General features: G+C 39.1%; 1 protein-coding gene across 7 annotated transcripts in view; it reads left to right on the top strand.

Moving 5' to 3' along the window:
- The first annotated feature begins 2,392 nt into the window (after positions 1-2,392).
- CDC14B (cell division cycle 14B) overlaps positions 2,393-11,298 on the top strand; it is a 60,750-nt gene continuing 51,844 nt past the window's right edge. For 3 of the 7 annotated variants that reach the window (XM_047103180.1, XM_047103196.1, XM_047103188.1), the window contains exons 1-4: positions 2,393-2,947; positions 4,324-4,414; positions 4,955-5,030; positions 7,560-7,652. In XM_047103180.1, the coding sequence (XP_046959136.1) occupies positions 2,473-2,947; positions 4,324-4,414; positions 4,955-5,030; positions 7,560-7,652 (735 nt within the window). In that variant the 5' untranslated portion in view covers positions 2,393-2,472. The remainder of the gene's footprint in view (positions 2,948-4,323; positions 4,415-4,954; positions 5,031-7,559; positions 7,653-11,298) is intronic. The other 4 variants (XM_047103212.1, XM_047103163.1, XM_047103171.1 and 1 more) reach the window with 3 other exon arrangements.

Below are 11,298 nucleotides of genomic sequence, written 5' to 3'. Positions count from 1 at the left end.
TTTACAGGATTATAAATTGAATCATGAACTTTGTAAGATTCCGGCTTCTAGCTCGAGGCTTCTGATAAATAGCTCTCATCCCCGCACTCATCTCCACAGCAGTTTATTGCAATATTAGTCTAACAATAGAATATTGAGAATACATTATGGAAAGGTAATTGGACATCAAAAATCAGTGATTTTTTAAAAATAATATTTGTTTTTATTTAAGTAATTTCTACACCCAATGTGGGGCTCCAACAACCCCGAGATCAAGAGTTGCATGCTCTTCCAACTGAGCCAGCTGTATACCCCAGTGATTCCCCGCCGCCCCTTGTAGTGTGTAAAAACCTCTTCCCACTTCCTTCTAGGTATTCCCAGTTTTGTTTGGGTTTGTTAAAAGAAATTGGATTGCAAGATATATAGGTAGAAATCAAATAAGTTACCAGTTCTCTCTTTTATTTTTTAATTTTTTTAATGTTTATTTATTTTTGAGAGAGAGAGAGAGAGAGACAGAGTGCAAGCGGGGTAGGGGCAGAAGAGAGGGAGATACAGAATCTGAAGCAGGCTCCAGGCTGCAGGCTTCAGGCTCCAAGCTCTAAGCTCTCAGCACACAGCCCAACGCATCACTTGAGCCAAAGTCAGAGGCTTAACCTTAACCGTTTGAGCCACCCAGGTGCCCCCTACCAGTTCTTTTTTTTAAATGTGCACGAAGGACTTTTCCAGGTTGCCTTATACTATGCTTGCAGTATGCTTCATATCTTGATGAAGAGTCAGCTTTGGAGAAACACTGTTAGCCTGCAAGTTCACTTTTCAAAACCTTCTTCATTTTGAATAGGTAAATGTATGGTACAAAATTTGAAAGTTATGAAAAGGCACAAATCTCACTTATCTTTCTGTATTTCTGGACACTCAGTGTCCTCTTGTAAAACGCATTCACTACTACCAGTTTTTTGTATATCCTTCCAGAGATTAGCTATGCAATGTGCCATATACAGTCATACAAATGCGTACATATACTTTATACACATTCAAATAAATGGTATAAATGGTAATATTTAGCAGCCTGTCTTGGCAGTCTTGCCAGCTTTCAGTCTTGGAAATTTCTGCCAAATTGCCCTTTCTTGCCCTTCAAGGAGGTTATCCCAGTTTATATTCCTACTCACAGGCAACCTGAGAGGGTGGATGTTTCTCCACAGCCTCACAAACAATGCTTTATCAGACTCCTCTGATTTTTGCCAAGGAAAAATAGTACCTTGTGGTTTCAGTTTGCATTTTTTGTATTTTGAAGTTCAACATCAGCCTGAGATGAATTTAAAAATATTTTCCAGCTTATGTCTTGACTTTATGTGTTTATTTTCCATGAAGACCTTTTTATTTTACTATTATCATTTTAATACTTATTTTTGGGGGGGAGAGTGCAAGCAGGGGAGGGGCAGAGAGAGAGAGGGATAGAGGATCTGAAGCAGGCTCTGCACTGACAGGCTGACAGCAGCTAGCCCAAACTCACAAACCTTGAGATTATGACCTGAGCTGAAGTCAGACACTCAACAGACTGAGCCACCCAGGTGCCCTATGAACACCATTTTAAAAATGTGTATCAATTTAATACATTCTCTTATGGCTTTTAGTTTTTGTTTCATTTAAAAAGGCCCAATTGGAGAGTACAGAAATAACTCATTATTTTGTTTTTACATTTAAAGTCTTTGATCCTTTTGGAAATTTTAGGATAAGGTTAGGAGGTATGCAGGCTTACTTTTGATGCAAAGATGTATATATTGTGATATAATGTGTATATTGTATCAGGACTTTAAGTGACTTGGGGGAAAGAGTACAGTAGTTCCTGTATTGCCTTTCTCTTTACGGGAGTCATTGCAAAATTTTTCACAGATAAAATAATACTTGTCTGTAGGAAACTTGGGAAAATAACAGGAGGAAATGAAAATCATCAAAATCACCCATGGTCCTAGTGTGTATGTGCATATACATATGCACATACTCATACTGTATCGTAAATTTTTTATCACTTGAGACTAACACAGGAACATAGATTTAGAAAATACTTTAAATGGATGCTTAAGTATTGTGTCTGAATTTTTGTTTTTCAACCATCCTAATGCTTTTTGGAGGAGAAATCTAGGACCTTTAAAGGAACACATGGCCTCAGTTTTAGGCTTACCTTTAAATCCTGAGCAGTTTTGGAGAGCCCAAATAGATGAGACGTCAGCATTCCTGCGAGCCTGGCACCCAGCGGGTCTCGACCCGAAGTGGCCAAGGAGCTGAGTGGACTGAGAAGTCGAACGCCTCCACCCGCCCCCGCCTGGCCGCCGCCCGGCCTTGGACCCCGCCTCCCGGCTTGGCCCTGTCTGGTAACAGTGCCCCCTAGCGGCAGCGGCGAGGAGGGCTGAGTGCGCGGCTGTGGCTGCTGTGGGAATGCCCCGCATAGCTGGGCAGGTCAGCCAACGAGTCCTTCTCTTCTGACAAGTCCTTTTAATGGCTTTTGGAGCCGCTTGCTTTTATGAGGCCTGTGTCCGCTTCTGCGGTGTTTTGCTGCACTCCCCGACTTCAAGTGCATTAGTGTGGCCCGGCCAGGCCTGGCGCTGCGGAAGACCGCCAGGCGGCCCCAAGGCGGGCCGAGGCTCAGCCCCGGCGGCTGGGGCTCGTTTCTCCACCCCACTCTTTCGCCACTCTGTTTGGGGCCTTTTGAGAAGTTTTGAACTTCCGGGGTTGGCTCGCCCGCGTTTGTGGTGTGGTGGGTGGCCGAGGGGCGTTGCTGTGCTCTGCGCTTGGGCGCGGCCCTTTAAACTTTGTTTTTTTAAACTTTGGGGGTGTGGTCGCTGCGCCTCCTCTCTCCCGGGCTGGTTGTTCTCTGGCCACCCGGTCCTTCCCTCCGCCCCGCCTTCCAGATGCTTTGGAGTCATGAGCCGGGAGGGCGCAGGGACCCCTCTGGTGGCCGAGGTGATCAAAGGTGAGTGCGGGGCTTGTCTGTCGCCGCTGGGACACCCGGTACTCAGAGAGCATCAGGCGGTGCCGCGGGGCGGGGGCGTCTAGGGGAGGCGAGGAGGCGTCAATTGCCGGCAAAGGGCTGCCCTTCCACTTCGGGCCGGGCCGTTGCTGTCTCACGGGCGTGGGTGGCCTCCCCGGACTCCTTGTCCCCAGGCATGGTCTTGCTTTGGGGCGAATCCACACGGACACGTGCAGTTGGGAACCCGGTGTCCTTACACCCCTGGCTGGTAGAGTAGTTGCGTCTCTTCACCCAAGGGAGCAAAATCCCAGGTCATTCTGTGCACGGGGATCAAGGTTCATTTGTGGTTGGAAAGGAATAAACTCCGGCATCCGTTTGAGTGTTTGTGGTTGCAAGACATTTCAGTTGAGTTTGCAAGGAAGTAAATACAGCGATTGTGTGAGTTGAATTGTAGACAGAAATTGTTTAAATTCCCATTTGGGGAAAGGATGCCAGCTGGCGTTCTTTATATTTTACTATTTTGAAGGCTGTGCTTGATTTTGCCACAATCTGAATGTGAGTATTCTCCTAGCACTACTTATTACTGCTAAGAGGTATTGCAGGTGACTGCTTCACTGATGATTTTTAGACAACTTTTTTTGGGGGTGAGGCATGGAGAAAGGGTGGAGCCTCTGAGCATTACTACTCCTTACCATTCTTGCTAAACTTCACAGCAGCCTAACTGCATTTATGCAACACAAGTTCATCTCACACTCCTCTTGGAGAAACCTCTCATTGCTTCTGTTGTAATGGTAATTTGTCTAATTGTAAAAATCACTATGACAGTAGTGATTCCGAATCAAAAAAGAAGCGATCCCTAAGAACAGTTGGATAAACATATGGTTTGTTTTGTTGTGTTCTATAGCCGTAAACATTAATTTAGCAGCATTTTTTGATGGCGTTCTTTAGTTTCTGTTTTAAAAAATGCAGTTTCCTATTGAAATAACTTTTTAGGATGATTTGAAAACCTAGTGAAACAAAGCACAAGTAATCTAGGTTGGTGCCTAATTATCAAATGCATGCCTCCAGTTGCTGAAATTTCTTAGCCCATGGGTACTAAAGTTTTGTAATGAGAGGTTCCTCTAAAAATCTAGCCATGTTGCTATGTGAAAAATTACTTAATGCTATTGAAATTTATGGTTAAAAGCAATTTCTCCTTTAAAAATGTGGCTTATTTATTATCACCTGCCAGAATAGCAAAACATTTTGAAATTGCCCATTACCCTTACCATGCATGGGAAAAATAAAAATTTGACTTCATCTGAAAAGAGTTGCATCATGATATGTGAAACGTTTTTTAATAACCTGAAGGAAGGAACATTGCAATTTTTCCATTTCAGATCGCCTTTGTTTTGCCATTCTCTACAGCAGACCAAAGAGTTCATCAAATGTACATTATTTCAGCATAGATAATGAACTTGAATATGAGAAGTAAGTATTGCTTTTTAAAAGATTGTTAGTAACATTTTTTTTTTTTATTTTGAAGAATCTAAAGGTATGTTTATAAGTAGAATAGCCTTGGAAAATTACTAATCTGTTGATAATTGGAGAATGCTTTTTTTTAAAACTCTTGGTAATAAAATAGATCTTTAGGAAAAAATCAAAATGAAAGAACCTTCCTAAATTTAATAATTTACATTTGAAATTCTAATAGTTTAAGGTATATTGAGATTAAGCTAATATGCTACTAAGTAAGATGCTGTGTTTTTGCCAGTAGAAACATGTGGAAAAACAGCTTTTTTATTCAACAGGTATTTTCAGATGTTATCGAGGCTAGATTTAACCATTGTCACACTTGCCGTGTTTTTTTAATAAACATTATTTACCAGAATACCACTAGTATTAAGTTGTATGATCAGTAAAAATTTGGTATACTCTTTCTTGTCTTAATTGGATCTTGTAGTTCCAAAAATGAATTTATATTAGAGCATCTAGAATGTATATATATGTTTTTGTTTTTCATTTTTAAAGCTTCTACGCAGATTTTGGACCACTCAATCTGGCAATGGTTTACAGATACTGTTGCAAGATAAATAAGAAATTAAAGGTAAAATCTTTTTTACTTAAGATTTGACTTAGGTAATCATTGTTAGTCTGATCCTGGGGAGGGAAAAGTAAGGAAAACATACCTCTGTTTTTTATCTAAAAAAAAAAATAAATAAATAAAGTCTTGTTTCTCACTGCAGGGTGCTTAAGACATACATGTGGCTTATTGTTTTATATAGTCATAGTGTATATGTTTATTTTCCAGAGTTTTGACTGAATGGTTTAAGACTGATTGAGTCGTTTGGTTCTGGTTTGAATTGGTAATGATTAAATACTTGAAAAGCCAAAGTGGAAATTGGTTATTAAAGTGAAACCTCTTACTGTCTGTTCTAATGGAACTGAAACCCAGCAAGAGAAACTTAAACTTCCCTTGCTTTGGTCAAACAATGACCTTTCTGCCTTCACTTTGACAGAGAATGCTAGCAAACTAGTGAAGAAAATTGCATCATCTTCCATTCTATCTTTAATGTCCCGTGATATTGTACTACTACTTGTGACTTTTCACTCTCACCCTTTGTACATACTATTAAGGAGCAGGGAAGGCAGGGGCAAACAGCATCTCTTTAAGGCTGTATGTGAGAGTTGCAAAGAATATTTCTATTAATTTGAATTCAGACCCCATTCCTTTATTTAAAAAACTTTGACTTATGGTTACATATAATAAAAAGTGTCTGTGTACTGCTAGCAATTCCAAATTAGTCACTGTAAATTCTCACGTAGAAAGTGCTGCATTTAGGGGCCATTACTTTTTTAAAAACAATGTTATCCAGGTGATTACTTACCATACTATTACACAGAAGAAATAAAATTTATTTTCAACTAAAAATTAAATTGTATTAAAAATTTATGAGTGATTAAGGCAGATTTTTTTTTCCCTTGAGCCTCAAACCTAAAATTCCCCATCATAACTGTTGGAAATACCTGCCAGAGGAGTTACTAATCTGCAAAATAGCAACGTGCCTTTTCTTTTTGTATTATATAGTATGCCCTACAGATTTATGTAAGATGGAAACTCTTTTTTTCTGGGCTTTATTTTTCTCTTGAATAGGAATATAAACATTTATGGCCTTGTATATTTATGTCCACACCCTCCTCCTTTTTTCCACTTGCCAGTGGCAGGTCTTTTGTTCATACAGGGCTAGGAAGCTAAAAATAATTCCCTCTCCCCCTGCTTGAGTTTCTTTGCTCTAATTTTGAAAGACTTTTTTTCCCCCGTGTATTCCTCTATCTACAGCCTTTTATCCTTCAGTCAACCAAGAATATATTGGTATATTAGTCCTTTTTTTTTTTTTAAACTTTTTATTATTTACTAGAACCAACTTTCAGGGTATTGACCATCCAACCTGGTAGAAACATTACTGCCTACTCAATTAGTGATAAAAACATGTATAGAGTTTGAATTTCAGTGTCTTGTGCTTATGTTGCTCTATGGCTGGTTGGGTTTTGTTTTTGTTTTTAAAATCAACTTGGATCTCTTACTCTATGTAAACAAAATATGTATACATTCATCATTGACTCACAGAAGCCAAGAAATATGTGCTTTTTGAACTCAATATATCCTTTTCCTTATGCTTACCTGAATCTGTTTCTGCTCACGTTAGTGAAATACAGGTGAGGAGGTCCTAACTAATCATATGCTTTTTTTGGTTTTTAAATTCCATATCCTTTTAAATAAAAAGTATAATGTATTTACAGAATTGAAGTATAATGTATGTACAGAAATAGGTACAGATCTTGAGGTTCAGATCAATGAATTTTCACAAACAGTATATGTAGGTAATCATCTAAGTCATCAAATCAAGAACAGAATGTTAGCAACGCCACACAAGAGCCCACTTATGCTCTGTTATCTCTGTTCCACCCCTTCTCTGCCCTGTTACCTCATTCACTATCCTGATTTGTAACAGAATTATTTTTGCCTGTTTTTATTTACCCTTTTATTAAAAAAAAATTTTTTTAACGTTTATTCATTTTTGAGAGACAGAGCACGAGTGGGGAAGGGGCAGAGAGGGGGAGACACAGAATCTGAAGCAGGCTCCAGACTCCGAGCTGTCAGCACAGAGCCCAACACGCGGCTTGAACTCCCGAACTGCAAGATCTTGACCTGAGCTGAGCCCGAAGTCGGACGCTCAACTGACTAAACCACCCAGGCGCCCCACCCTTTTATTTTAATGCAAAGGTTTTGGGAATAGATGTTAAAAACAAAAACGGGGAAAGGAAAGAAAAGTCCCCTCCCCCCCACTGCCTTTTCTAGCATCGTATGTATTCTTTCAGAGCATGTACTCTAAGCATATACCTGTTCATGTCTCTTCCTCACTCCTTAATTGTACATTCATTTTAATCCAAGAATATGTCTATTATGGGAAGGTACATGGTATTTTTGAGTATTAGAGTTAACTATTTTAAAGTTCTTGCTAATACAAATGCTTATATGTTGTTAAGATTTGGAATTTATATCTTCATCACAAAGTAAAGTTTTAGAAAACTTGAAATTAAAGAGAAATACTAACAGCTGTTTATCTTCATGCAGTCCATCACAATGATGAGGAAGAAAATTATTCATTTTACTGGCTCTGATCAGAGAAAACAAGCAAATGCTGCTTTCCTTATTGGATGTTATATGGTAAGTATTAAACTGATTTCTTAACATATTAGTGAAAATGCATACGGCAGTGGTACTTTAAATTGCAGTTGGAATTTTGAAATTACGTTTTCTATGATAATGTCTTGATTTCTTTCCAGAAAGAACATGTTTTGTTTTTAAAGATTTGACCAGCTGGAAAGGCTGTGCATGTTTGGGAGGATGGGGTATATGGGAGGTTTCTGTACCTTTTACTCAGTTTTGCTGTTTTGAACCTAAAACTACTCTTTAAAAAGTCTATTTTTTAAAAGAATTGATTAACTACTGTGAAACCCCTTTTCTGTGTTGTGCACTTAATAATGCCCCCAAAGCTGTGTGGTTTTTTTAAGATTTTTTAAAAAAAAAATTTTTTTTAACGTTTATTTATTTTTGAGACAGAGAGAGACAGAGCATGAACGGGGGAGGGTCAGAGAGAGAGGGAGACACAGAATCTGAAACAGGCTCCAGGCTCTGAGCAGTCAGCACAGAGCCCGACACGGGGCTCGAACCCACGGACAGTGAGATCGTGACCTGAGCCGAAGTCAGCCGCCCAACCGACTGAGCCACCCAGGCGCCCCCCCAAAGCTGTGTTTTTATAAACCCATGGTCCGTTTAGTGAAGTTGTAAAAGTGGAGTCAGGATTAATAATTGTTTTTTTTTTCTAGAAAAACAGCAAAGTGCATCATATGAAGTAAGAGTGCTTTATAATTTGAATATAGGCAATTTTTTCCTAACTGAGGTATGATTCTTAGATCTATTCTTAGGATTCTCTCTATTCTTATCAAAACATCTTGCATGAGGAAAATGGGTGCATACTGCATAGGTTACACAGGACATTGAGAGGTCTGTTTGAATCATTGCAAAGTGTGTTTGGAATAGCCAGTATTTACACAAGAGTTATAAATTTCATTTATTTATAAGCATCAAGGAAGAGCTTTTTTAGTCCCATTTTATCACTGCCTGGTGCATTTATCTGCAGGAGTATCTTAGCAGCAAGTTTTCCAGAATATGCCGAGAGCTCCTCCAGAGTGGTGTGTCCCTTATCTTTTTGTTTGTTGGTATGGAAGCTAGCTGTTCTGTTCACTGGAGAAGAGCAAGTTGAATGTGTTTTCTACTCCCATCCACCATAAAGGGATTGTCTTTGAAGTTCTTTAGATAAGTTCTTTCTTCCCTCAGCTTGCTACTTGATTCTGTCATGCTTTCCTCCCTTTGAAAGTTATTTTCTGGTATATAGTTTAATAATTTAGAATGTACAGTGATTAGACCAGAAGTTGGTGGTACTAGCTAACATTGCACCTAAAAATTTAGTGATTTCCTTTTCTGTTAAAGGTAAATCATTAACAACAGTGATTAAGGCCTTTTTTGCTTTTGTTTTTCCTCTTGTGCTCACAGAAATAGTTGATAGAAATGTTTCTGGGATAGTTTTATCATCTCTGAATATATGAAACACAGGTTGTAGATGATGTCTATTAAAATTTGACTTCTTAAGCTTACCGAAATATGGTGCTTTTGTTTAGTTGTTTGTTTTTCCATCTTTCCTGGTGTTTATTGTGCTTCACAGCAAAAATTCTTAGGGGTAAAAAAAAGCCTATGCAAGTTCTCAAGAAAAAGAGAATAGGGAGCTGGCTGTTTTAACAGGGGCATTTGGTCCCATTACTTAGCCAATCACTGGGGATAGGAACCCCATGGATTACAGGATAAATCATGACAGCTTTACAGAAAGAGGGATGTAGCCAGAATTCTTGGGGTTTGTACAGTGTTAGAGGAGATGCTGGAGAAATGGCCCTTGGTGTGACAGTAAAAGTCTTTGCACTGCCCAGGAGAAAATCTGGGTGGCTGAAGCCATTCCATTTCAGAGAATGTGCGCTTGCCTAGAACATACCGAGTTCTGCCTGGACTGTTCTTGGTGCATTCGTTTGTTTCTGGTCAGGTGAGATGTCCCCAAGTTGGGGGTGGGTCTTGGGGAGCCAGACATGATGTCTTCAGTGTGAAGACCCTCCAGAGAAGGTGGCTGTGATCATGGTGGAAACCAAGGGTTTTGTTAAAAACAAAACACTTGATAATTTTATAAATAAGAAATCTCTTTTTAATAATCTTATTGCTGTTGTGTGTTACTGCTAGTGAAAAAAAAATGACCTCTTGGCAAATTTACCAAAAATTTGTTGTCATATTTGTTTTAAGTTTGGTGTTGGCCTTTTGACTTTGTTTATGGTTTATTTTGGCATGTAGAAGTGTATTTTTCTATTTTTAACATATTTGGAGTTAGAAATCCTTCCAGGATTTTATGCTCTCAGATTAACACTGATTTGATTGGTTAGGAAAGTGCCAGGTAAGCAATTTGGACATGGACTTGAGTTCATTCCTTTGCTCAGTGAGAAGCCAGCTTGGCAGGAGGATCACAGCTCTTGGCTGTAGTGAAAGTCCTTGCAGCCATGACTGGATGGCTAAAGTGGGAGCTTGGAGTTCAAGTGATGCTAGGTAGAGAAATAGGAGAAAACCTAAGAAAAGGAAATTTATTAATAGTAGCAAAAGAGGATCGAGGTATAACATGGATACCTTAAAAGATGAAACATCAAAGGTAAGTAAATAGAGATTTGATCTGGTTGAAGTCTGTTAAATCCTCTGATGAAAGATTTGTAGAAAGAATGAGAATTCCCTAAAAAATCGATCTGCAGCCTTGATAACCTTTTTTTGGAGTTATTGAGGAATTTTGGAGATTGTAAGGCTTTACAATGGTTGACCTGGAAGGTGGTGTGGTAATGTTAAAACAGAAAGTCTAGAGGAAGAAGTTTCAGGAAGGAAATGTTCCAAATGGACTGACTCTTGATCCATCCTTTTACACTCCGGGATTCTGAAGGGGATGTCCCCTTCTTCTTTACACATTCAGAAGGACCTAATACAGAGTGTGGAGGAGGCTTGAGAATAAAGTGGCAGTACTTCTATTATCTTTTGTCTTAAAAACAGAGGAGGTTAGTTTTATAAGTACTCAAAATAACTCAGATACTTAAAACAGGATTGATATGCTCATGCTCCCTTTTGTCAGATGGTCAAGTGTCACATGTGGCAGAAGAAGTGAGATTATTGGCTTAACTATTCATTTGTCTTCAATGTGCATATTTCCAAGTAATGCACTTTGTGTGGCCTGGTAAATGGATTCACAATCATCTGAAATGGTAGGAGCTTTGGTAACAAATTATGGTGAAAGTAACAATCTTAGGGTGCTTGGTTAAGCATCCAACTCTTGGTTTCAGCTCAGGTCAGGATCTCACAGTTGTGTGTGTGGGTTTGAGCCCTGCATGGGGCTCTGTGCTATCGATGCAGAGCCTATTTGGGATTCTCTCTCTCTACCTCTCTCTCTCTCTCTCTGCCCCTTCCCCACTTGTGCTGTCTCTCTCTCAAAATGAATAAACTTTAAAATTTTAATTAAAGCAAATTAAAAAAAAAAGAAAAATCTTGTATACCACTCACCATAGAAGACTTGAGGAATGTGAAAGATAAGTGCATTACATCATTTTATGAAGTGGTAAGTTTACCCTGTTGTGATAAGTCTGTGATTCCTTATTACCTAGCCAGATTTGGAGAGGGGTGGTATATATAGCCTGTCATTTCAAGTAAAGGTGAAGTTTTAAGTGAAAATGCCTTTCAAAAC

This window comes from Lynx rufus, unplaced genomic scaffold, assembly GCF_022079265.1.
Source record: "Lynx rufus isolate CCGP_SWC_20201006 ecotype Redwood Valley unplaced genomic scaffold, mLynRuf1.p SCAF_10, whole genome shotgun sequence".
Taxonomy (NCBI): Eukaryota; Metazoa; Chordata; class Mammalia; order Carnivora; family Felidae; genus Lynx; species Lynx rufus.
The sequence above is the reverse complement of the archived record's forward strand: the minus strand, read 5'-3'. Positions and strand labels throughout refer to the sequence as shown.